At 60.4% G+C, this 26,363-nt stretch overlaps 2 protein-coding genes across 2 annotated transcripts; both read left to right on the forward strand.

The window, feature by feature from the left end:
* Positions 1 to 4,474: 4,474 nt before the first annotated feature.
* On the forward strand, positions 4,475 to 18,624 carry CSRP1 (cysteine and glycine rich protein 1). Its single transcript, XM_080367489.1, has 6 exons — positions 4,475 to 4,611; positions 11,071 to 11,183; positions 15,361 to 15,529; positions 15,930 to 16,056; positions 17,861 to 17,954; positions 18,193 to 18,624. Exons 2-6 carry the CDS (start codon positions 11,072 to 11,074, stop codon positions 18,267 to 18,269), a joined length of 579 nt encoding a protein of 192 aa, XP_080223615.1. The 5' UTR covers positions 4,475 to 4,611; position 11,071; the 3' UTR covers positions 18,270 to 18,624.
* A 122-nt stretch (positions 18,625 to 18,746) lies between these two features.
* On the forward strand, positions 18,747 to 26,359 carry PHLDA3 (pleckstrin homology like domain family A member 3). The gene is made up of 2 exons (XM_080367488.1): positions 18,747 to 23,713; positions 24,118 to 26,359. Exons 1-2 carry the CDS (start codon positions 23,362 to 23,364, stop codon positions 24,237 to 24,239), a joined length of 474 nt encoding a protein of 157 aa, XP_080223614.1. The 5' UTR covers positions 18,747 to 23,361; the 3' UTR covers positions 24,240 to 26,359.
* The last annotated feature ends 4 nt before the right edge of the window (positions 26,360 to 26,363 follow it).

Genomic DNA, 26,363 nt, shown 5'->3' on the forward strand with positions numbered 1-26,363 from the left:
TTTCATTCTTCCCAGCAGGATCATGATGACAAGTGTGCTGGGTCCATGCTGGACCAGGCCTGGAGCTCCTCAACTTTGCATCTATTGCTTCAAGAATTTAATTCTGGCTGCGTGCCAGGCTGGCATGAGCCTTAGCTTTTGCACAGTGACGGGCACAGCCATGTTAGCACCTTCCTTAGCTGCAATGTGGTAATGGGGTGGGAGGCCACCACGTTTCCCCTCGGAATAGACAAGACCACCTAATGCTCCTGTGTAAACCACTTGACTGAGACTATCAGCCATTTATGTCTTTAAAACATGCCTTTTCTTTTCCTAACAGGAATTTTACCCATACATATCTGGAGAGTTTTCTGCATTTGTCTAGTATTCCTGGGCATCTGACTGAGCTTCTGGATGCCGAGAAGACCTGCACAGCCACATCTCACGAGAACTGCCTGTAAATCACGCAAACAGTGATCCCAGGACTTCTGGCATACATACAGTTGCTTCTGGGATGCAGAGCTCCTTTGCATGTGCACAGTTTGCATGTGCCCCCAACCTGTGGGATTCCCTCTGCACGTGGTGGGTCCGTACAGTGCCTCCCTGGAAACGCTGACTGTCATGTGTGCACTCTGCAAACTGCCTCCACTCTGCGGCAGTAGCAGCCAGAAGGATGGCAGCCCTATCCCAGATCTGACTTCTCTTGAAAATGGAATCTCTTTTTTTGTTCCCAGACAAAAGAGAACTTGGCTGGAAGAGGAGACTGTTGTCTGTGACTATGAACCTTCTGCCATCCTTCCATCATCTCGGGTGCCCCAGATCCCTGGCATCTGTGATTACAGTCCCATCTCTGCTTTCCTATGATATGTTCCTGCAAATTCAGTCCAGCTCTGGCCTTCGTCCTATTTCATCAGTGTGTTTCTGAACAAAAATTCATTATTTCAGGTCTGCTCCCGGGCTGATCAACACAAGGATGCATGGATTGGCAAGGCATCTCCCAGAGCCTGAGCAAAACCAAGTGCTCAGCCATGTGACAACCCAGCACGATCAATCCGCACCCGTGTGTGCAGATTACGCTGCGTGAAGCTTAGCAGACACCGAAGCCTTTTGGAAATAAACCGGAGCAGGTAAAATTCCCAGCTCGAGCTTGCACACTGACCTGGCTTGGGAAGCTGGGAGACCTGCGGAGGGGGTCTCAGAGCCCTTCCCACTCCCATGTCCCACCGCCGCTGCAACACTAGATGGCGTGGGGACCCACAGCACTGCCTGGCCCCCGGACGGCTCAGGCTCCCTCCCGGCGCTCAGAGGAGCTCCTGAAGTGACAGTTCTGGTCCTCTGCGTCCCCTGGGTCTGCTGGATACTGTTGGGGACATGGGCAGGCTGCAGCAAGTGAAAAGGAAAGGACAGAAAAAAATTCTTCACTCTGAGGGCGGCGAGGTGCTGGCACAGGCTGCCCAGAGCAGCTGTGGGTGCCCCATCCCTGGAAGTTCAAGGCCAGGCTGGACGGCGCTGGGAGCAACCTGGGCTGGTGGCAGGTGTCCCTGCCCACAGCAGGGGGTTGGGTCTGGATGGCCTTCAAGGTCCCTTCCAACCCAAACTGTTCGGTGATTCTATGATTCCATGGCAGCCACGGCCAGCCTCATGGTGCACAGCCCATGTCTGCTGGGTGGGAAAACACTGGGAGGTGAGATGCAACAAACTTTGGACTCTGCCCTCCTGGAAAGGGTGAAGAGTGTCCCTCTGTCAGGTGGCAAGGCACCCCACCGTCCCTGCTGGGGAGGGGACAGGCCTGGCCCACGTTCACTGTCTGTGGGTGGGGTTATGTATGTCACAAGCCTGATTGTCTCCTCCAGCCCCCTCCAGAGCAAACTGCCTCAGGGCAAAGACCAGAGCCAGGGTTTGCAGCCAGAGATCCTGAATTTTGGGATGCAGGGACCCTTCCTGAAGCTGACAGCCAGCTTTTAATACACCCACGCCAACTCCTTGGGAGGAAAGAAATAGGGGCATGTGGGCCTCTGAAAGATGCAAGCCCCTGCCTCACCCCTGTTTGAAACCAGCTGGAGGGGGGCAGGACTGCCCAAGCCTGCTGGAGGCTGGTGTCTGTGGCACCATGTCAAGCACCACCTGTCAGATACATCCTCTGAGTCACTTGGCAGAGGTTTCCCAGCCTCCAGGGGAAGGATGCTCATCCCCACATGCTGTGGCGACATCAGCTCAGAGTATGTCTCTTAACTCTCTACAAGGCCTCGGGGAACCCTAGGGAAGGTCTGTGGCCATCACAACCAACTGCAGCAGGTGATGTCAAGGTGCTCGTGTCACCATCCTCTTCGCAGCGTGCCAATGTGCACCACGACAGCTGGCAATGCCCCGCTCAGGGTTATGGCTGTACCCAGTTAACTAAGACCCCACACATTCCCTTCAGTGGGGCCCTGAGCACCTGGTTAACATGTCCATAGTGCCACCCATTCCTGGTGTCCCCGAAAGATGTGTCATGTACTACACAAGCCGAGTCAGGACCCATCCGAGCTGCTGGATGGGCTATGCCCAGCAGCACTGGGTCCTTCAGGTCATGTCTGCTTTGCGTGCCCACACTTGGTCAGGGGCTGGGTTCACCCAGCAAGCGATGGCCGTTCGTGTGCATTGTGCACACCCGGCATGGCAGCATGACTCCTCTCCCGCTTGCAAGACAAAAGGCATCCTGGTCCTCCACCACCGAAACCTTCCCTGCACACGGGATGTGAGCAGCATGTTCCCCTTGTGATCCTTGTTCCCCTCCTGTGTTCCAGGCCTTGGTTCAGGGCCAGGAATTTCTTACCCACACTTCAGGGCAAAATTACTGTTGAATCTAATGCCAAAGTTTTCCAGGTCCAAAGGAAGCACCTCCCTGCTGCTGCCTCCCAGCCCTCCTCGCTTCCTCCCCATCCCAGTATTGTACTCCCAGCAAATGGAGCAGCCGGGACTCCTCACCCATCCTACAAACAGGCTACCTGCCCTAGGCGAGCCGCTGTGCCTCAGGATTGGGGAATGAGCAGGAAGGGTCTCATGAGCCCCAGAGCGCAGTAGACAGACTCTTCGTGCCACCCCTTTTTTCTTCGAGTAGAAAAAGGCCAGCCCAGGCAGAGGAATGCAAATAGGAGCTTTTGCATCTTGACCTGGCTTGACAATCCTGTCCATGGCCACAGCAATTAGCAGCACTGGAGCACCCAACTTCTCTCCATCCTCACCTGGGGCTGGAAGATCCTCATGGAGCACAGATGCTTCAGGGACTACCGGGGCAGCGGCTCGGGGTGGGAGGCAGCTACCAGCAAAACTGTTCCCTCCTCCTGGCTTCCCCTCCCGGAGCTCCCTGGGGAGCTGCTCCTGGAAGGGGTTGCCTGTTGCTGGCCTCCGAGTCCAGGTGATGGAGCACTGATGGACTGAATCTTCTTTGAATCTTCCAAGACACAAAGAATGCCTAAGAAAGGGAAGATCCTTCCTCTGTCTCGTGCCACTGGCACCTGCCCCTGCGTGGGGTTTGCTGGGGATCATGGAGGGTGTCCCGCTCCCCTCCCTGCCCTGCCCTGCCTGATCCAGACGGGCATTTCCCAGGGGCAGGGGGAGTTTGTACCCAGCATGGTGAGAATCGGGCAGGGATGAGCACACAAGTGAAAGCCCAAATGCCAACCAGGAATGCCAAGTCCTGCCGGGGCATCTGAGGTGCCGCAGCAGCCCGTGTCTGGCAGACAGTTCTGTGTGGGGCTGTGCTGCCGGGCTTGCACACGGGCTGCCCTTGGCTTTTCATGATGGAAACAGCATTACCCGGAGCCTCAGCATGTTTTTTACAAGGTCTGGGGCCTTCTTGGGCTCCGTGTGGCCCTGGCATAGAAACACACAAAAAGGAAACGGCAGCTTTGCAGCCCAGCAGCCACACTTTCTGTAGGCTGCTCCTGGGGTGTTTGGGCATGGAGGGCACAGACATGGGGTGTGCGGGCACGGCGGGGGCTGCGGGACATCGGGGAGCAGGAGGCAGTGTCCCTGCTCCCGCAGACACCCCGGCTGCGTGGTGGCTGCAGCGCTTTGCACTTCCCACTGCTCAGAGCTGCTTTCACAGCGCCGCAAGCTGCCCCCAGCACCCCGCAGCGTTACCCCCTGTCCCCGCACCCGCAGTGCCATGGGGTGGGGGTGGGGGGGTGCCCGTCGGGCGCTCCGTACTGCCCCCTCCCCTGCCCCTTCTCTTCGCAACTGTCATTTTATTTGGAGGAAAACTTTGAGCGTAACAAAACACTGACCTCAATGTCTGATCGGTTTTACCGACGGCGCTTACGCTGGGCAACCGGCCTGCGGGTGCGGGGGGCCGCCGCGCTGATCCGTCCCGCCGTGGGAGTGGGATGCGGTGTGATTCCCGGCGGCGCGGGGCCGGGGGGTCCCCGGGGCGGGGTGCCCGGGGCCGCTGGCGGGGCCGGCCCGCCCGGTGCCCTCCTCCGGGCGAGCCCTCGGGGCGGCGGCCGCCGTGACATCAGCCGGGCCGGCGCGGAGCTGAGCGCCGCCGCCCCGCGACCCGCCCTCCCCCCCGCCGCCAACAAAAGCCCCCGAGCGGCCACCGGCCCCAGCGCCCTCCTGGCCCCGCTGTCACCCTGCTCGACCCGGCCGCAGGTAGGTGCGGGGCGCGGTCCTCACCGCGGAGTCCCCGGGCGCGGGCACATCTCCGTCCCCCCGGGGGGCTGCTGGCCCCCCGCACCCGGCCCTCCCCCGGCCCCTCCGGCTGGGTGCTCTGTGCTTTCCCCCCACCCCCCCGCCCCGGGCACAGCCGCGGGGCGGGATGCGGGTCAGCGGGAGGGATGCGGGATGCTTGTCAGCGGGCGGATGCGGGGCCGGGGCGGCGGCGGGGGCACCGGCCCCGCCATGTGCCCGTGGGGCGGGCACGGGGGGCCTAGCGAGGCGCGAGCGCCCGCGCAGGCGGCGCCGGAGGCGGAAGCCGAAGCTCCGGCAGCGGCCGGGACCGTCACCGTGGCGGGGTCCCGCCGCGCCCCGGCCGCGCCAAGGGAGATCGCGGGGCTGCGGCCCTCGGTGCGCCCCGTCCCCTCGCCACAGCGCGGGGCTTTGCCCGCCTGGCCTGGCGGGGGCGGCGGGGGGGCTGTGCAGGGTCGCTGGGCCCTGGCTGGGCGCCACGGGCTTGGGCAGGGTCGGGGGGCGCTTCCCAGAGCTGCGGGCCCACCACGTGGGACGGGGCGTTCATTAGCACCCCGCAGAAACACGGGGTGCCAGCAAGGCGCAGCGCGGGTACCGGGAAGGTGCCGGCACCAGCCCCACCAGCCCTGGACGTGGCACCTCCCGGCTCTGCTGGTGGTGGGGCTGGAAAGGTGCCCTAGTGCCGGTGGCTGCCCCCAGCCCGGGCGACTTGGTGCTTGGTGCCACTGTACAGGCAGCGTGGGGTCTCCCTGCTCCCTTGGGCCCGTGGGCATCCCCTGCCCAGCCTCAGGCTCCTGCCTCCTGCATTGGGGCCTCCCTGCCGGGATGCCAGTGCCCAAACCCTGGTGCTGGAGCAGCTCAGCGCAGCTCCTGGATCTGGGCGGCAGCACAGCGTGACAAGGACACGATGGATGGGGAAATAAGGGCTTTGCAAAGGCTAAAGTGTGCTTGGTCAGGTTACAGGGTTTGGCTCCTGCAGGAGTCGGTAACTTTTCTTAGCTTACTTGAAAATGTTCTTGGCTTTTGTTCTGGATAAAGTCAGGATTTTCTCTGAGGAACCCAGTTGTGATGGGCCACTTTCCAGTTTGTAGCCAAAGCTGGGGAGCGGTGTGGTCAGCAGGTAACGGCGTGCTGGTCCGCAGGCACGTCGCAGCTGGTGAGCACTTGCCAACAGCCGTGTCTGGCAGGTGGCTCAGCACAGTGCTGGCCCCTTCCCTGGCACAGCGAACCTGAAGGCTGCCTCAGTGGTGGCAGCAGGATTAATGCTGGACTGTGGTGCTTTGGTAGCTGCACAGTAGGTGAGCTGTGTGTGAGGGTCACTGTGGACCTCGAACCACCATGACTTTCTCCCCTCCTGTCATGGCAAAGCCCTCAGGGATGTCTTCTCTGATACAGCTGCATCTCCCGGGTCACTTCTTTAATCGCTTCATGGTGATGCCCAGTGTTTTGCCACATCCCAGTGCTCGCTGGCCTCAGGACCCCATTCTCCTCTTGCTCACCAGTTCATCACTGTATGACCATCACAAATGACCTTCATTTACCCTTGTTTACACAGCCCAGAGTCTCCTGGTGCCACTGCTCCACCCAGCTGATTACATGGTGGGGGGACAGGGGGGGTGGTTCTAACTTGCCTCTTGCAGGGTTATTTCCACTTGTGCCCAGGGGATGTGAAAGCTGCTCCGTGACAGATGCCATCTGGGGCAGAGTCCCCTGTGGGCCTGATTGCAGTTAACTGGTGTTGGACCCCTGATCTCCGTTCTGGTGACTTCCACATGGAGTTAGGTGTATCCCCACTAGCTGGTTCTTTTCTGCTCTGCCCACACACCTCATCTGTCTGGGTGCCTCCTTCAGATTTCTCCTCGTTTCATGGCTGTGCCAGCTGCTCTCTGAACTGGAAGGCAGTAATCAGACCCCAGGGCTTGGGGTTCCTACTCTAATTTCCTCCCCTTTGCCCTTTGACTGGTCCCTTTGCTGGGCCATGTAGTAATCCTGCGTGGACTGTTGTGAACATCATTAGGAGTGGGTTTTGGGCAGCACTGATGGTCCTTTTCTGCCACCCACTTGTATTCACACTCCCACTGGGAAGGAAAAAGAACCTTTCACATGGGCCAGCATGAGTCTCAGTGATCTCTAAGCACAAAGTGATTGCTCTGCAATTAATTACCGTAGGATTTTAGTAGAATATCTGGGCACCTACATGGGAAGGGTTTTCCAGCTATTGCAGAAGCTCCAAGGATTGAGCTGGCATCCCGAGGGCTGCAGGTAAAGTTCATCAGAGCTTTAGAAGGGGGAGAAGGTGCTGTGCTCGGAGGGCTCCCGTGGTAGCGAAGCTGTGTTCTCACAGCAGCAGGTGCTGTTTAGCTCTGGCAGTTTAAACCCAGCTGCTCTCAGGCAGGTGAAGCAGTGGTTGTCAGCTTTGTGACACGATCACGCCGATCCTTCAGCCCGCTCTGAGGAAGAGGCGACTGTGTATTCCTACTGCCTGATGGCTTGGCTTCAGCTCACTGCTTTCCCTTACAGCCCGGGTTTAGATGACATCCCAGATCACGAGGACATACTGGTTCCATACTGGTTTATGCCTGGCTCTTTAGAGTAGCTTAGACTGCCTCCCCAGCTGGTGCAGCACAAGCCCATCTGAAACGTGGGTGAGTCTGTGGCTCATGCTTGACCTGGAGAGCTGTGCTATACTGTGCAAAGCCAGACGTCAGACACCGAAATTAATCTCCCAAAACAGTCAGACTTGGGTGGTCCTGCGCTTGTGTCTGTGCTTCCCAGCGATGCAGATGTGGATGAAGGGCTGTATCTTGGTTTTTGAGGCCTCTTGCCTTATCCAGAGCGGATGATGGACCGGCTGCGGGGCTGAGCCACGCTCGGCGCAGGCGCTGCTGTCGGTGGGGCTCTGGGTGCGTTTGCTGCACAGTTGTGGTACGTGGGATGTGGAGCTGCAGGAGGGAGGAAAGTATCTCGGGTTTTGGCAGCCCTGGGTGTGTCTGTTGCCTGTAGCTCGGTGAGGTCTCTGCCTGCGGGACAGTCACCTCCTGTTCCTCATTCTGCATGGGTCTAGTAGTCATTTGGAGAAGTGCAGCTGTGCTTGTTGAGTGTTGCAATTGGACAGAATATGGTGCTCCTCCATTGTGCGAAGTACTCCGGAAAAAAAATATTGAAAGGGCTGCAAGCTTTCTAACATACCTTAAAGTAGTCATTAAATAGGGAATTGGGATGATGGGTCTTTTGCTTCTGAGACAGTTGGTGCAGGTCCCAGGGTCTGTGGGCAGGGTGCTCCTTTTTTTTTTTTTTTTTTTCCCTGCTGATACCGACCTGTGGCATAAACTGCTTTTTGGTCGCTTGTGTGGCCTACTGGGCTCCCTGCATGTGCTTGTGTATGTTAAAGGACTAAGACAGAAATCCCAGCAACTTAAACCTCATCTCAGGCTTTATCTGTGCCCAGCTGTGAGCTATCACAAGCTGATGTGTCCGTGGGACAAGCTCACTTTCATGGCCTCTCCCCATGGAAAATCCATCCTGCCATGGGCCGGGAGGTCTTGCTGGGATGTAGCTTTGCAGGGGCTGCGTCTGTGCTGCTGGGTGAGAGTCACCTGCTGAAATCACAGTGACATTGTGCAAACTGCATGGAGGCACCTGCAGCCTTCCCATGGTGGATGGAGGAAAATAAGCAGCAAAAAGGCTTGTGGCAAACAAACATCAGATGAGCTTCACCCTGCAGCACCTTTTCTCCTTCCACAGACTTACAGACAGCTGAGAGGAAGGTGCCTGCACTGCTGATGTCTCGCTTGGGGCAGATGAACCCTGCTGTGCAGGACGAAGACAGCCTCTGTAAAAGGCTGTAAAGGGATAAAAAATTCACTGCTGCTGTAAAGGGATAAAAAATGTGCTGTGGAGGCAAAGGGGAGCAGGGGGCTCCAAACCTCGCCAGACGGTTTGTCCCAGAGCGGAGTGCAGATGCCCTGACTGTGGGGCAGGGAGTGAGCGAGCACTGGGGCTGGGGGCTGCCTGCCTGAGGCTGCCCACCACAGTCAGGGCTGGTGGGACCCTGAGGTGGGGGCTGCCAGCTGCCGGGTTTGGAAGGGGATGGGAGACCCAGAGAAACTGTAGCCCGGGCCATGGTATTCCTGGCCGGGGTCTGACGCGGGTGGGCGTGGGGGCAGAAGGGCTGGGGGCTCACGCCGTGCAGGGGTCCTGCTGCCTGGGCTGGCAGGGGGATGCTGCGGGATGTTTCTGCCCTCCAAGGAAACTCCTGAACCAGGGGAAAAACAGGCTCTGGAGAGAATCGGTTTGTGTCCTTTTAAGGCCATGAAAAGGCTGGGGCTGGAAGGGAGGGATTTGGCAGGGGCTGCGGTGGGAAGCCCAGCCTGCAGGGTGTTCAGAAAAGAGACTTCCCGGCTGCTGTGATGACACCCCAGACACAGCTCCTTGGATCCCTGGGGCCAGCACAGCTCTCCAGGCCCTGCTCCCGGCACCCTCTGCAGCTCCCGCCACCTGTCCCACGCCGAGACCCCCTGTGCATCCAGGGGCTGCAGCAGGGATGCACTAGGGCATCCAGTGCCTCTGCACAGCCCTGCTGGCGTGTCAGCCTGACCCTGCCCTGCTGCCTGCCCTGCTGGTGTAACCAGGCTGAGGTCTTTCCTGTTGCCTGACAAAATACACTTGCACAGGGAAGAGCTCGACTTTCCCGTGTACTGGGAGATGCCCATATACTGGGAGGTGCCATATTCTCACTGTGCCTGTGAGTGGACGGTTTGCAGCATTTCATCGTCCCTGATCCCTCTGTTTGATGTTTATTTGGCCCCCAGTCCTGTTGTGTTTAGCATCCATCTCCCTGGCTGCCTGCCGGGCACGGCAATGCCACTGACCCAGCCGCTGGGTGGGTGATGGGGGACCCAATGATGGGCATCCAGCTGCCAGACGTGACCCAGGGATTCGGAGCTGCCACAAGGAGTGGGCTGGAAGGTTGTGCCCTGGCAGACCCAGGTCCCCTTCCCCACAGCCATGCAGCTGGGCACAGGGAGATCCTGCATGTGCTGTGGGGTGGCACACAGTGTAGTGTGGAAACGTGTTTGGTGTTGGGGAGCTTGTCCTGCTGCTTTAGCTGTGCAGGAGTTGGGAAGCACCCAGCTGTGCCCGCAACGGGGGGGTGACTTCTGCTGCTTGTCCCTGCCTGGGAGCAGGATGGAGAATTACAGAAGTGTTGCTGAGGAGAGGCCTCCTCCCAAGCTGCGTCTTGTCCCCATTGACCTTTCTTACATTGTTTGGCACCACCAAAAAGTGTTTTCTTTGCAGCAACCATAGGTTGCCTGTTAGGTCCTCCTTAGCCTCCTCTTGGCCACACTGAATCAGTCTGCCTCCCTCAGAACCTCCTTGTAGGGCTTTGTTGCTTGAATGCCCTGAGGTTTATGTTGGCCTGGTGTTCAAAAGTATCAAGACTCCTCTGGGTTGGAGCTCTGCTACTTGTGTTAGCTGCTCACAGTATATTGGGGTTATCTGCAAATTTGCAGATCAAGGGGCCTCTTGATCAAGTCTCATCAGATACACGCCAGGAAAGAGGAGAGAAAAATAGAGGCATTTATATCCTGCAAGGAGCTGCATGGTAGCTTAGGTTGGTGCTCAGGTGTCTGCCTTGCATGTGCAGCTGTGTCCCTGGGGCTGCTGATTTCCCAGGCTCCATGACTGCACCTGCAGTCCTGGGGGAGTCTGAGATGCCCGAGTGTCGGGGGAACCTCTGAGCAGTCGGCCAGGCAAGGCAGAAGTCAGTGATGCTCTGGGGACAGGTGCCAGAGCCTGCTGTTTGGTGTCAGGGGTCAGCTCCTGCCCATGGGGCAGCCCTGGCTATAGCCCTGCTCTGTGGTGGCAGGAATGGAAGAGGTGTTTGGGGAGGAGAAGCTGGAACTGTTTCCAGCCGGGGTGACAAGCTGTGTGCTCTCCAGCAGCAAGGGTCGGTCACCCTGGCCATTGCTGCCTTGCCCTGTTGAGAGGTAACGGCAGGGCTGTGGTCCAAGGCGGTGCCAATGCTGCGGGTACCTCTGTAAGTGCCGTCTCCCATCATTGTCCCACTTCCTCCCTTCTGCTGGTGCAGAAAGGAGCTGTGAGGTCCCACAGCTTCCAGGGCAGGGATTTCTGCTGCTCCTGGCTGGCAGGACCAGTGTTCCCTCGGAGGCAGCTGACACTGCTGGGTGCTGTAATGATGGGTCCTGTGGGCATCCCAAGTTCTGCTACTTCTACTAATTACCAGCCCCGTGAGTCTGTGCAAACAGCAAATATCCGTGGGTGGTCTCTGCGAGCGCAGATGTGGAGCTGCTGCTGCAGCACGGCTGGTGGGTGCCTGCTCCGGCTGCCTCGCTCTGCCCACCTCTGCCTCCTGCCTGACCTCCTGCCCTGACGCTGCTTCCGCCTCTGCTTCTTCTGCAGGATGCCAAACTGGGGAGGCGGAAAGAAGTGTGGCGTCTGCCAGAAGGCAGTGTACTTCGCCGAGGAGGTACAATGTGAAGGCAGCAGCTTCCACAAGTCCTGCTTCTTGTGCAGTGAGTACCAGCCCTTCCCTCACCCCTCCTGCCCCCCCTTCCCAGCTCTCCGCCGGCTGGGCGCCCTGTCACGTCCTGTTTATGGGCTGTGGAAACTCCTGAGGGTTCCTCTGCCAACAGCCCGGCTGCGGGAGCCGTGTGGCAGGCTTTCTCCTTTTCTCCAGACTTGGAAGTTAGTTGTGCTGAAGGAGCACAGATCATCCCAGGACACCCGGGGCTGTCAGAGCTGCTCAGCCAGCACCCACGCCAAGATGCAGGCTGTCCCTGCACCGGGGGGGCTAGGCTGAGTCCTCTAGACTGGCTCCAGATGTTCAAGACTGGAGCATGAGACGGGGACTCTCCAAACAGTACTGGCAGGAGGCGGCACATCCCATGCAATCCTCTGAGGTGATGTTAGCTTTAGTTTTCTAAGTGGCTTTGCCACTCTAAAAAAGGTGGTTGAGCCTTGGGAACTGGTGTGGGATCTGCCCCTCTGTCCCAGGAGATGGTGGGAGGAAGATGTGGTCCTGTCCTGTCCCTTCTGCTGATGGAAGGCCTATGGTGAAGGGCTAAAGCATCACCTCCAGCCTGCCTGCAAATCCGCTGTTGCGGAGGGTGTCTCTGTCATGTGTTTGAACCCAGGTGTCACCTCAGGGAAGGGCAGCAGGGCGGGATCTGCCTGTGGGTTAGCTCTGTGCAGAGATCCCTTCCTCTGCTGGCTCTGCAGGATCCTGCAAACTCTTGGGTTCATGCTGCGGGTCCCCAGACACCCTTCTCCTCCCTTTGGGGACACCAGGGCAGCCGTGCAGGGACAGGCGAGCAGTGTTATGGTGCTGAGAGCAGCCCCTTAAGCCTGGGGCACCCACATCCAGGGAGCGGCAGGGCCTTGGAATAAGAAGGTGACCACTGTCCTCAGCCTGTGTTTTACTAGATTTCTGTCTCCTGCCTCTGAAGACTGTCACATAACAGAACTCGTGATTCTTGCGGGCTAACAGGAGTGCACACATTGCCTGTCCCTGCTGCTGGCTCATCAGCACATCGCATCTGATAGAGCAGCAGGAGCAGAAGTGCCTTCTCAGGGCTGCCCTTGCAGCAGGGCCCCACGGAGGTTTAATGTTTTCTCAGCTGGTCCCTGTACCCTGTGCCCAGTCTCGCTGTCCCGCCGCAGCAAGGAGCGCAGACGTGCTCTCTCCCATACAGGCAGTAAGCAGAGCTAGTGTCTATAAACACGCACACAGCTAGAACTAATCTCAGTAGACCTATTCCAGTAGGGAAATACCAGTGTCCTCACGGGGCTGATCCCTGCTGTGCTCCTCCGTCTGCCTGGCACAGATACTGGATACTTCTTGGCCAGCCCGCCTGGGATGCGGCATGCACAGATGTATGCAGATGTGAGAGAGAGAGAGGCTGCTGCTGCGTCTCTGCTCCCTGCACAGCGTGAAGAGTGGCCAGCAGCTCTCATACGTGGGAGTTTCCAGGCTGGAAACCTTGCTTTGGCTCAGGAGGACTCGGGAGGGGAGCTGTGGCCAGGCTTTCTGCGGGCGGGCAGGGTCTGGCAGGCTGTGCCCTTGTTCCGTCCCTTCTCTGCTGCAGGAAGTCATGTTTCCTCTGCAGCCTTAGATAAGGTGGGTAGGGAACGTTACCCCCAGCTCTGCCAGCTGTTACCATCCGAGTCTGTGTCAGCGGAGGACCTCCGTCTGGGGACCAAGATCCCATTGCACTGCATCTGCCCTTCCCTGTGACCCCTGTGCATGCAGCTGGATTGCTAGGGAGAGCGGCTGCTGTGCGATGCTGGCACCCAGAGCACAGGGCAGGCCTCCAGGAGCCACGAAATCAGGCAAAAAGCATTGCTTTGGGAGGGGAGTACACGACTGCCGTGGGGAGGAAGGTTGTCCCGTATCAGCTCATGGAAGCGAGTCCCCAGGGAGCGGTCCAGGGCCACCTACAGCCAGGGCTTCTGTCCCTGTGCTTTGCAGATGTACATGATCACACTCCACACGTACCCCAGCAGTTCTGCCCGCCCCGGCTGCGGGCTCCTTGGGTCAGGCTGTGGCTTGCGTGCCAGCCCACAGTGCTGCCTGCTGTTCCCAGTCCTGTGCCACAGGCAGCGGGTGATGCTGAGCTGCACTGAACTCCAGTGCTCCCAGCCTGCTCCCCAGTGCTGGGCTTGGGCCTCATCAGGGAACTTGAAGCCATTATCTTGAGGGGAGAAAAAACAAATGCTTTCACCTGATCTGCCAAAAAAAAAAAAAAATAATCAAAGGAGCCAAACCTACCACAGTGCATTAGAACTGGAGATCGGCTCAGGGAGTGACTTGATGATTGACTCTGTGGCATCGATCCAACTGAGTCAATAGTACATGGCAGAAATGTACTGTAATGAGGCTGTTTGGCCCCTGAAAGTAGCAGCAGCTCTTGTCTAATTGTTTTGTGGAGCAACTCCACTGCTCTTAGAAAAACAAAGGGTCCTTAACTGAATGAGCGCGGCATGCTGGAATTTGTGCAATGCAGTAAACCCGGGAGCTGGGGGCTGATTTCTAGGAAGCAGACCAGGAAGGAATATTTCTGCTGCCTCTCAAAGCCTCTGTGGCTCATACAGACACTCTAAAAGCTTAGGTTAGAGCTCCAAGATCATTCACTCCCACCCCCAGGACGAAGGTCGTTACAGGTCCAAGTGGAAGTGCCTGAATTCCCCTCCAGGAGGGTCTGTCTGGATGCTGTGTGTTCCTGACCAGCCCGGGGTAGTGCAGGCAGCCCTGACAGCAGCCCACCGGCACTGGGACCAGTTACCCAGAGCTGCCTCTTGTCAGCAGGGACACATGCTCCATCCCTGGCTGCTGCCGTGGCGGCACAGGGCAGCCCACAGCCAGGGCAGGACCCTGCCAGATCCTCCATAGGTGGCAGGAGACATTCTCCTTTCCACCTCGCTGTCCCAGCAGTGGCACACGGGCTCTCCAGCCCGAGTAGAAGCACCATATTTAGTAACCGGGCCGAGGCGGCTACCTCTCGCCCCCACGCTAGCGCCGGGGTCCGTGCTGCTCCAGGAGGAGAGCCGGCTGGGTTTGCATTCCTGGTGAATACTGGTGATACTGGTGAAGGCCAGGAAACTTTTCCGCTGGTGAAGAGGCCCGTGGGCTGCCAGGAGCCGTGACACTGAAGGCACGTGAGCGGGCTGGGGGAAGGCTGTGTCGCAGCTGTAGCAGGATCTGTCCTGGCGCTGGCTCCGGTGCTGTGGGCTCTGGCACGGACGTGAGGGTCCTGCACCCGGGCAGGTAAACACTGGAGATGGCCGAGAGCCCGTCTGGGTGCTGCTCACCTCCCGCTCGGCCTGGCAGGGCAGTGTGTTCCAGGAGGGGTTTGGAGCCCACGTGGAGACTGAGATCAGAGCTGAGACCGGAGTCGGGAAAGCCTCAACATCAGGAGAAGGGTCCGTGTGGCCCGAGCCCAGCAGCAAGCTCGAGCTCTGGATGGGCTCAGCTGGGACCCTGAGCCTGGCTGCTGTCTCCTCCTGTCTCATCTCATCCCATATTGAACCCCAAGGCTTGAGCACCCAGCTGAGATAGTATTCCTCACCTGAGGCCACCCTCTGCACACCCCCTAACCCTGGCATGGGCCAGGGGTGGCACGTTAGCATGAACTCTGCTGTCGTGGTCTCGGGGGTCAGGGGAGCAAGCTGTGCACGATAGCGTAAGATGCCAAACACCTTACAGTGCCCCGCCGTGGGGACGGCTGCAGGTCTGCTTTTAGTCTGTCTGAACACAAGGGAAAACATTTGCTTACATCGCTTTCCCCCGAGCGCCTATCACTGCGTATTTGCCACGGACCAGGAGCAGGGCAGGGATGTCCATCCCTGAGCCTGTGAATCCTGCCGTGATTTGTAGGGAAATTTCAGCTCCTCCCTGGTTTAAGTGCGTCACCAGGATACCAGCATCAGGAGGGTTAACAGCTTTTTCTTAGTATCAGCCTTGTAGCTTTGGTGGTTGCTTCCTTTTAAAACCTTTTAAAGCCAGACACTGTTCTTGTTGTGATCCTTATCTCCGCTGTTTTGCATGCACTCCCTTTTGCAAGGATATTATCTAGGGTTCCCTTACTCCTTGAAAGCCGAGCTGTGCTACCCCGTGTGAGGACTTGTTTTCTCCAGCTAATTAGTGAGCTCTGGATAAGCAGGCTAATGGCTCGGCCTTCCCCTCTTTTCTAGTGGTCTGTAAGAAGAACTTGGACAGCACCACTGTCGCTGTGCACGGAGAGGAGATCTACTGCAAGTCCTGCTACGGCAAGAAGTACGGCCCCAAGGGCTACGGATACGGGCAGGGAGCAGGGACCCTGAGCACCGACAAGGGCGAGTCTCTGGGAATCAAATATGAAGAGTGAGTTTAAGTCTTGTTTTCGAAACTGAGGCTGTTGTGGGCACCTTCTCCCCCACATCTGTCTGCTTGTGACGCTTGGCTGTGTAGCCCGTGAACTTGCAGCAGTATCTGATCTGGGGAGCGCCGTGGACTGTCCTGCCCTTCTGCTCCTCGGGGGGAAACCGCTGAGCCCCAGTCTGCTGGGTGGGATGGGGCTGGCTGGGACACGTCCCTGTTGCTGGAACACGCTGCCCATCCCCTCCTAGCACGCAGCTGTGAGGCTGAAGTTTCCGTGGGGCTCAAAGCATCATGCCTGAAGCTCCAGGCCCTTCAAAACTGGGTTGAGATGTGTGATCCCATAGCTCTTCCCTCCTCCATCTGGCTTGTGCAGCCCCGATCATGAACTCCCTCCCACCCACAGGGGCCAGCCCCACCGACCCACCAACCCCAATGCCTCCAGAATGGCCCAGAAGGTCGGAGGCGCTGACGGATGCCCTCGCTGCGGCCGGGCGGTGTATGCAGCCGAGAAGGTGATTGGAGCTGGAAAGGTAAGAAGGGGGATGGTGCGGATGGGGCATGTGTGTGGCAGGGAGACCTTCAGAGGAGGTCCTGACCTGAGCCACGGGCTGCTGCAGGGTGGGCTGGCAGCGCCCCCAGCCACAGCGGGGCTTGGGGTCCGGTGGCCGTGCTCACCTGGCAGCCTGGCACCAAAAGGAGACCCTGGCCTGTCTGGAACCCAGGTTCTGCAGGGTGCATTGCTTTTACAGACTTGTAGATGGGAGAGAAATACGTTTTGTATTAAACATTCGGAGCACTGCTCAGCAGAGGTCACAGCGGACGTCCCTGCTGCTAGATGTGTTGGGAGGACGAGCAGTGATGTGGGCCATGGCCGCTGCCGCTGCTAACTGAACAAGTGCAACGTCCAGTGAGCCTTCTCCGCGCTCTGCCGCGGGCTGGGGTGGATCCCAGTGCTCAGCGCTGCCCGTAGGCAGGGCAGGGTGCCCGGAGGTGTGGGCGCGGGCTCGGTGCATCTCGGGCTGTTCTGCTGGTGGACTGGGGCTGCTCAGGGTCACGTGTAAGGGACACGCTGCCGCAGCCCCGGCACTTCCCGTGTCAAGTTCATCCCTCCGTGCCTCGAGCTGCGGCCTCGTCCTAGCCCAGCTGTGGGAGCCCTCTGTACGGCATGGGGACACATGTGGCTCTGTCAGCCCTGGGACGCTGGATGAGGTCCCTGCCCCAAAGCAGCCTTCCCTCTGCGGTCAGGTACGCGTGCAGCACTTGCCAAGGCAGCCAGCTCAGGCGGCGTGGCTTTGTGCCACAGGGGACGGGATGGCCGTGCTGGGAGAGCCTCACCACCTCACTGGTGATGCTGGGTCGCTCACTGACCTGTGCTTCGTCCTCCCTTGGGGCTTCTGTGTTTGTCCTCAGTCCCCAGAGCAAGGAAAGGAGGCCTCTGGTCAATGGAAAGGGTCTCCCAGCATCATCATACCCTAGCGCAGAGATTGTGATGGACACGCTGAGGGTCAGCCCAGGGTCAGAAGCCAAACTCACCCTCAAAGTCATGATCTGGGCTCCCTGGTAGGCTGCTGGCCTCGATGTCTGTGGGGAACCAAAGCCGGCAAAGCAATTACACTCAAGCAAAGCCAGGGAGGATTCCAGAGCATGTGTTTCATGTACTAATGTTTGCTGGATGACTCCATCAGCTGCCTCCTCCTCCAGCCCCCGAATTTCACATTTTTATTCCAAAAAAGGTTTCTTGTTTTCCAAAATGTTTATTTAAATTCCTCTGTGATCAGCTCTGGCTACTCTAGGTCTGCTCAAAGGCTGTGAGCTCATTTATCCCCAGAGGACTGGCGGAGCTCTGCAGGGGGGGTTATTTTTAAACACTGGCTGATTTCTGCATTCTTTAGTATCTGTTTGCTGCCTTCCTTGGAGCTGGAGTGTGTAGGGGCAGGTGTCCCAACCCTGCTGCCATGCCCGAGGCTAACGTACAGCAGCAGTGATCTCAGCGGGGTGACTCGGGGGATTTATCCTGCTGCTCCAGAGAGGACAATCTCCAGAGAGGGCGGTGATGGCTCCTTACAAATTATTGTACAAATGATTTCTGGGAGTGGGGGCAAAAGCTCTCTGAAACCAGATCAACATGGGAGCGGTGACCACACCTGATGCTTCCTCCCTGTACCCCCCCCCCGGGGCTGGGGGGACCACTCATTCTCTGGAACCTTCAGCCCGTTCAGACTTCTTTGCCAACCACTTTGGGTCAGGAACAGAAAAGTGACCGCTTTGGGTAGCCAGAGCATTGCTGCCCTGTCCCTGGGCGCTGTCTGACCGGGCTCTGCTCCTCTCCTGCAGTCCTGGCACAAGTCCTGCTTCCGCTGTGCCAAGTGCGGCAAAAGCCTGGAGTCCACCACCCTGGCAGACAAAGACGGGGAGATCTACTGCAAAGGTGTGTGCTGCCGGCTGGGGAGGGGGGGGGGGCGCAAAGCCCCTGCATCCCCCGCAGGGAATCAGGACTGTGGCTGGGGGAGGTGGTGGCCCCAGTGGCTGTGTATGGGGACCGTGCCTCTGTTTGCCCAACAAATGTGGCAAACCCCACCCTGTTCAGACAGCGCCTGCTTCGAGAGCGGGACCTGCTCGTGTTCAGCTGCCGGCTTTACCCATCTCTCCCTTTTTGTCCTCTGCAGGCTGCTACGCCAAGAACTTCGGTCCCAAGGGCTTTGGCTTTGGGCAAGGTGCCGGGGCGCTCGTCCACTCACAGTGAGGCAGCCAGAGCAGGCTCTCCGCTCGCTCCGGGCTCATCCGTACCAGCCTGTGCTGCCAACCCCTCCCGCACCCGCAGGAGCATCCTCGCCGTCATCGATAACCACCCGCTGCTTCACAGCACGAGCCCCTTCCTCCCCGCCCTGACCCAGTGCACCCCGAAACCATGGGAGTCCCAGCAGCGTCCCCAGGGGTTCCTGCCAGCGCAGGTGCCAGCGGGGAGACAGCTCACCCCCCGCCGCGAGGCCTGTCTGCCTGACACGTCCTGCTCCGCGTTGCCCATCCCGGCGGGATGCGTGCTCAGCCGTGCCACGCCGTGTCACTGAACGAGCAATAAACATCGAAGCTGACCCACACCCGCCTTGCCGAGGGTTTGTTGGGAGCGCGGGGGGTGACCAGAGCCGGGGTCGGGAGGCAGGGGGAGGACGGGCAGTGTTTGCAGTCGTGGTTTGCAATTGAAGCACGAAGGCAGGGACCGCTCGGTGCGATGTGACGTGGCCCAGCTGTGGCCAGCCGAGCGCCATGGGTTGGCTGTGCCAGGCTCTCCCCCTGCTCCTGCGGTGGAAAACCATTTCAAAAGCAGCTGTTGATGCTGGGAGGCCCAGGACAGACCTTTTTGGGTGTGTTGGTCACGCAACGCGTGTGCATGCCCTATCAAAACCCCTATCAGTGCTTTTACGTGGCGCCTCTCCAAACAGGCAGGCCCAGCAGTGCTGAATAATTAACAACTTTTCACCTACTCCCTGGATTTTTTAGCAGCAGTGTGGATCATTAAGCTGTCAGTTTGGCAGCTTCCCAGATTTAATTCATTTTCATCTAAACGCTTTACTTTCTGTGATTCTCTTGTTTGGCTGGCATGTCATACCTACGAGATCAGCCTCGCTGCAGCTTAGAGTTATGAACTCCACAGGGAATGTAGTTTTGGGTTTTTTTTAAAGTTACAAACATTGTGGTTGAGTAAATGAGATGGGTGGTGTTTGGAAAAGCACAACAGAGGCAGACATCCTTCAGTGGGGCAGGACTTTGACTCCTTTATCAACTTAAGCACTTTCTCCTGTGCGTCACACCCTTGGTTTTATGTGATGTTTTTGAAGCTGAGGTGGGGAGTAAGCTCTTTATAAACATCTCCAAAATCCCCTCCCTGCCAGGTTTCCTGGCCTAGGACCCGAACTCTAGCTGGTCCCGTTGCTCTGGGGTGTGGGTTGGGGTACAGTGAGGTGCTAGCAGGTGACACTTGGCATGTGGAGCAGACGGCTCAAGGCTGAGGGATGCGGCGGTGGTTGGGGGCTGTAGCACAGCGGGCTCACGTGCCACCCTTGGTGTGGAGACCGAGCCCTGGCTCCCTCGCTTGGCAGAGGCGCGGGGGTAGGAAGCTGCCTGTGTCCTCCCTTCCTCCGTGAGCGTGCAGCGGATGCTGTGCTGCTGCCGCGTTTCAACTGGATGTGCCACAGGCAGGGATTGTGCCCAAGCAACACTGTTGAGTCAGAAAAGCTAGAACAAGTCTGTCTTTGGTCTTTTCTTCCCATATTTGCAGAGGTCATGTCAGAGAGAGGGGAGGTACTGACACTGCGAGTGGGATGGACCCCATAGAGGTCCTGGTAAAAGCCAGGAGAAAATGCTGGATTTGGGCTTCACAGGGTCGCGGAAGGACAGACCCCGCAGACGTCTCAAGTCCAGCCTCTGCTTAAGGCAGGGCTAGCTCCAAAGGTTGGTTGGAGCCTCTGGTGTCCAGCCAGATTTGGAAACCCTCCAAGGATGGAGGTCCCACCACTACAGGTCTTGTCACAGCGCTGCACCAATCACCCCAAGAAGGTTTTTGTCCTTCTGTGCATCAGGGTTTCCCTGGTAGCACCTGTGTTTGTTGTCTTTGTCCTTTTGCCATGCAGTGCTGCATCTCCCTCCTCCACAACCCTTCTCTAGGTAATGGAAAACCAAAGCTCAGTCTCCCTGAGTCCAGTGCTCTCCAGGCTGGTGCGTCCTTCTGGAGCTTTCAGCCCCACAGGTCCCAGGTGACAACATGGGCAGCATCCTGGGACAGGAACCTTGCCCTGAGGGTTTGGAGCTGCTGCTGCACGCCTGCTGGAGTTGCACTGCTCGCCTGAGAATGGCTTGGGGAGCGACGGAGACCAACAGCCACAGCGTCAGCAGAGGCTGGCGGTGGGGGGAGACCGGGACAGGCATCACTGGGGCTGCATATCCAGACGCTGGGCATGAGGTGGGCTGGAGGAGGCAGTGGGACAAGGCTCAGGAAAAGCAGGGGGGAGTTAGGGATGCTTTAGGGGCATCCCCTGCCCAAACTGCAGCGAGACAGCTGCGACCATCTGCTATGCTCTGCTGGCTCCTGCTCCCCGTGCACGGCCCCGCGCCAGCCAGTGGACTGCCGGACGCCTGCACCAGGCGCAGAGCAGCCCTGCACCCTGCAGCACCCATCCCTGCCTGCTGCCAGCGTGGGGGGCTGCCAGCCCTTGCAAAAGGGGCTGCGGGACCCAAACCTACCTCCAAAGAGAGGAACCAGCCAGTCGGCTCGTGGCGGAGCACCCTGCAGGCTGGTGGTGATGGTGCCACACTAAGGGGTCGGACTGGAGCCCACCGAGCCCCACAGCCAGTGGTGCTGGGGAACCTCGCGGCGGGGGCTGCCACTGCCATGGCCCCAGCCCGGCCATCAGCGCTTTGTGGGAATGTCACCCCCTCGGCTGCTGAGCCAGCCCCAGGCAGGACTGTCCCCAGCTGGGCCCGGCAGCCCCTGCTGCCCCCCCAGCAGGGCTCTGTGGGGCAGGGGGGTGTGGGGCAGCCCTCAGAGCAAAGCCCTGTGCTGCTGCAGCCCACCATGGGAGCCCTGCGGCGTGTGCCGGAGGGCAGGAGCTGTGGCAGTGGCCTCCCGGGCACCTGGCAGGTTTGGGGTCTGGGAACGGAACCCGGGGAGAAAGGAGCAGAGACCTGGTCAAAGCTCCTTTCCATCCTCAGCTACGGGAACATGGCCTTCTCTTGCGGCCGGAGTCCGGGAAGGCAGCGGGCAGCGGGCTGGGGCCTTGCGGGGGGGTGGGGGTGGGGTGGCTTTGGCAGCCCTTGGCACTCCCCAGGGTGGCGAGGAATGAGATCGCGTTGGCTGGTGACCCAAAGGTGCCCACGGACGTCCCAGCGCGCCATCGCAGCGATGGGAGCAACAGTCCCCAAACCGCTCACCCCCGGCTTTCCAGGGCTCAGCACCCCTGGAGCTGAGCATTTGCCCTGTGTGGGAAAACACCCTTGGAGGCCCCTTTGTGGGGGGAACCCACACATCTGCGCTGCTCCTTCCGAAAGTGCTGGGGTGCTCGGGGTGACCTCCGGGGCTGCTCTGCCCCCCCAGCTGTGCCTGGCCCTGCGCTGCCTTTGCCTGCGGGGGCGGCGAGGGGAGCCAGGGCCACCAGCCCCCCAAGCCGGGTGTCCTGGGACGGCTGGGATCGCGGCCAGCGTGGCGAGGGTGCCCCGGGGAGCACGAACCAGTTCCTGGCTCCAGCAGCTGCTGCCCCGCCCTCTTAATGAGGGATAATTAGGTGCATCTCATCAGCGCTGCAGACTTGCCCCCTGGCCACGCTGGCTGCAAGCGATGCCCCCGGCGGGACGAAGGGGCTGGGGGGGGGCTGGGGCAGGAGGGGCTGGGGCAGGAGGGGCTGCAGGTGTGGGGCACCGGCGGGGTTGGGGTCTGCAGGGGCACGAGCAGGGTGCTTCGGAGGTGGGTGCCACGAGCCACGGGCCAGCCTGCGGGCTGCCAGCCCCAGACAGTGACCCCGGCACGTCCCGGGGGGGCTTTGTGCCCCTTCCAGCCCTCAGCTGGGCGTAGGGACCTGTCCCCTCAGCATCCCCAGGGGCACATCCAGCAGGCCCGGACCACCACCTGCTTTGGCAGCCCACAGGCAGCACGAAGGCCCCAGAAGTCCCGGCTGGCAGCACGGCACGGCACGGCACGGCACGGCACGGCGTGGTGAGCCCCTCCGCGCCAGGCGCTGGCGCAGGAACAGAGGAGGCTGTGGTGGTGGCCGGGAACGAGACGGGCTGGGAAGGAGACGGGTGTTCTGCTGCAGGGGAGGGTGGGCTCAGGCAGGACCGGGCTGTGCGGTGCTGCCCCAGCCCTGCTCCGGGGGTGCATCCCCCCCATGCACAACTCACACAAGGCTGGGGGATGCTGGTCCTCACTGTGGGGTGGGCTGGGGGCTTCAAATCCCTGTCCCGGGGGATACAGGGGGTGGGAGCTGTGAGCGCTGGGCCAGCACCCTTGGGTGCAGGGCTGGGTGGGGGGTGGGTGTCAAGAGCTGTCCCCACTGCAGTGCAGCCCTGCGCAGCCATCTTGGTGTGCTGCCACCAGGCTTCTCCCCCCTGCCAGGTCCCCACCCGGGGGTCCCCACAGCCCCTGCCTGGCTGGTGCTGTGCCCACAGCCCCCTGCCCTTGCTGGCACTGCACCCCATAACCCTCCACCCTGGGTGGCACTGCACCCCATGACCCTGTGCCCTGGGTCACGCTGCACCCCATAGCCCTGTGCCAGCCGGCACTGCACCCCCTGGCAGCTGGCACCGCACCCGGCTGCTGTGCAGGAGGCTCCAAGCCCTGCCCTGGCACCGCCGCCGTGCAGACCCCTGCCCGCAGCCCGCCTGTTCCCACGAAGGCCCCAGGGCAGCGCCTGCCCCCGGGCACCCCTAAAGTGCCTGGCGGATGAAACAAGGCTGCACCGGGCCTGGCCGGGCTTCGCCTGGGCGTGAAGGGTGCTGCACGGCAGGAGGGGCCAGGCGAGGCGGGGAGGAATGCGAGTGGGAGAGCGGCCGGGCATGTAGCGACAGCTCCTGGGGCGCGCGGTGCCGGGGATCCCACACGCTGCGCAGGGCAGGCGGCAGAGCCCCGGCACAGGGCTGGTGGCCGGCATGGGGCACCCCATCGCTCGCACCCTCTGAGAGCCGGGGAGCGGAGGGCAGTGAGTCCCCCAGGGGCAGCACGGCTGCCACGGGGGTCCTGGCCCCAGGGAGCTTGGCTCTGACGTGGAGGGGCTGAAAATCCCCCGGCGGGTGATGCCCGGCTGCGCCGACGTGAGGTGCTGAGGATCCTGGGGGGCTGGGGAGCCGCTATGACCCCCGAGAAGGTGCTGAGAGAGGGGGTGCTGGAGAAGCGGAGTGGGGGGCTGCTGCAGCTCTGGAAGAAGAAGCGGTGCCTGCTGACAGAGAAGGGGCTGCAGCTCTTTGAGCCCAAGGGCTCACGGCGCAAGGAGCTGAGCTTCGCCCGCATGAAGGCGGTGGAGTGCGTGGAGTGGAAGGAGCGGCACATCTACTTCACGGTGGTGATGGACGACAGCCACGAGATTGACTTCCGCTGCGCCCAGGAGGACCCGGGCTGGAATGCCGAGATCACCATGGGCCTCGTCCGCTTCAAGAACCAGCAGGCGATCCAGGTCGTCCGCGCCAGGCACAGCTGCCGAGCAGGTATGGGAACCCCCGCCACGCCGCGGGCCAGGGTGCAGGACCCACCGGAGGATGAGGTCCCCAGCCACTGGGTCCCATCTTTGGGTGGTCTGGCTTCCCCATGGGAACCACAGAGGGGGTGCCATGGACGGGGTTGGGTCTGCAGGGTGGTGGTGGTCCCGTATCCCCCTGCACTGGCTGGACTCTGTCCTTTGCTTCACCTCCTGGAGGTGAGCCCCTGGAGAGGGACCTGCTAACACCCCTCCTCCGCGGTGGCCCCGAGGGATATGGGGCTGTTTGTCACCTTCAACACGGGATGGCGGTGAGGACCGCGGCTGGCTGTGCTCCCCAGATCCCCTGGGGGGTGGATCCTGCCCCATGACCCCGCGCTGGCCGGGAGGGTAACAGGCACCTTCTCTCCACAGTGGTGCAGTTTGACGCAGCCCCGGTGGGACGGCCTGCGGATGTGCAGCACCCGAAGAGCAGAATGGAGATGGCCCTCAGCTCGGTGGGCGCCGGGGAGAACGGCATCCCTGCGGGCAAGTGAGGCCACCGCTGTCTGCGGCGCAGGGACAGGGACGGTGGCCCCAGGGAGGCCAGTGCGGGCGCTGGCTCCCCCCATCCTGGGGCAGGACAGAGGCACCGCAGGCACCGGGCTGGCACAACCGCAGGGGTCAGGCCACATCCCCTTGGCGTGACGGGGCAAAGGACACAGTCAAGGCCACCACCTGGGGCTCCGGACATGGCAGGAGGTGACACCCCTGCCTAGGGGCCCACCATCTTTCGGCTGACGTGGCCAGGACCTTGGTGGGGACCCCTGGGCCTCTCCTGCAGGACGGGATGGGATGGATGGGGCTGAGCCTGAAGGAAGCAGTGCGACCGTGAGCTCTGCCCGAATGCCAGTGACACTGGGACAGGTGGACATGGCTGGGGACATGGCTCCCCCCGAGCCTCCACATTGGGAAGGGGCTGGAGAGCTGCTGCTGCAGCAGGGACCCCTCCAGGCACCGTGCCTGGACGGTGTGGTGACATGCCCGTGCTGCTGGACACTGTCCTGCCCTGGGCTGTCCTTGGGCTAATGGGGGACACTAGGGAAGGCAATGGGGACCCTGACTCCCTGTACAAAAGTGTCCCCAAACAGGACCTTCTGCTGGTTACCGTGGTGTTGATTTGATTTGTGGGACACTGCAGCGTATGGGAGAGCACAAATCCTGCACAGAGCCTTGCTGGTCCTTGGCATCCCCCTAAATCCGCCAGCATCCCACAGCCAGGCTCCACAGCCCCCCGCTGCCACCCTGAGCCTCTCCGGTCACCCATGCCGCTGCACCCGTGTCCCCAGGGATTCCCACGGTGGTTTGTGGGCAGGCGACCCGGAGCAGCAGTGCCAGGCTCGCAGGCAGGGACGGGATGGGGCTGCCCTAACAGGCAGCGCAGACGCCAGCGCCTGGAGCCACCGTGCTCCGCAAGCCGGAGCCTGAGCCCCAGCCCCGCGGCCCTCCGGGTGCTCCTCCCGGCTCCTCCCGGAGCTCGCCCGGCTGCGTGGGAACCGGGGAGCGCAGCTCCCCACAGCCCACTGGGTCCCCTCCCTGGGCCAGGGCAGCTCCGGTGTGGCTTCGGGGGGCAACGGGGGCATGGCTGGAGCCCACCCGCTGTGCAGGGCCGGGCTGGTGCTGGCTCTTTCCCAGCAGCCTGGGAACAGGCGTTTTGGTGGTTTTCCACCCCAGGAAGCCTGCTTGGCCGTTCCCAGTCCTCGGAGCCTCCTTTGCTGAGACCCCCCCTGCTTGTGAGCAGAGACAAGGTGGGGGGCCACAGATGGAGCTGGATCCAAACCCCACACAGATGGAGCTCGGAACCATGCCTGCATGTGGCAGGGATGGAGGGACCAGGACACAGTGGCTTTGGGGGTGGCGTGACCTGGTCCACTGCCCACAGGGAGGTGGTCCAGCCCCCAGACCACGTCCTCGCACACATTTTGGAAGGGAATGGGGTTGTCAGTGGTCGGGGGGCAGTGCTGGTGCTCACAGCGTGTCTGTGGCAGGGATCTCCACCCTGGGCTTTCTTGTAAATCCCCAGCTCCCAGAGTCAGGGGATTCAGGGAGGCTCATTGAAGGTCCTGGAAGCATTCTGGGCTTGTGCTGTGGCAGGGCAGCACCCAGGGGTGGGAGGCACCCAGTGCAAGGGGTTTTCCAAAGTATTCTAAATTTTGAGCCAGTTTTGGGCAGCCCGACTCCTCATTTTCAGCTTTTCTGCTCTCTCACTCACTGTAAATAGGTATTTTCTGTTTTCTGAGTGCTAGCAAGGAACTGGGGAAGAAAATGGTCAAGATGGGTGTGTGCCAGTGCCAGCCCTGGCTGTGGACATGCCCACCATGGACGAAGCAGCAGAGAGGCTAACTGTGAGCTGGGGAGAAATTTCAGCAGTTGATAGAGGGAAAAGGACCAAAGGAGCAAGGCAAGTCGCTGTGTCCGTGTTTCAGGTCTGGGCAGGGGGAAAGCCAAGATTTTCTGTCCCCATCCTGAGCTCCTCATCACTCCACAGACTGACAGGCAGCCCAAGCCCCTGCCTCAGAGTGTGTCCCCCCAGGTTTGGGAGTTTCTTCTGTGCAGACCCCCAAATGTGCCAGACTTGCAGCCTGATCCAGGGAGCAGGGGCTGAGGGGTGAACACCGAGC

Source organism: Falco punctatus (assembly GCF_963210335.1).
Source record: "Falco punctatus genome assembly, chromosome: 17".
Taxonomy (NCBI): Eukaryota; Metazoa; Chordata; class Aves; order Falconiformes; family Falconidae; genus Falco; species Falco punctatus.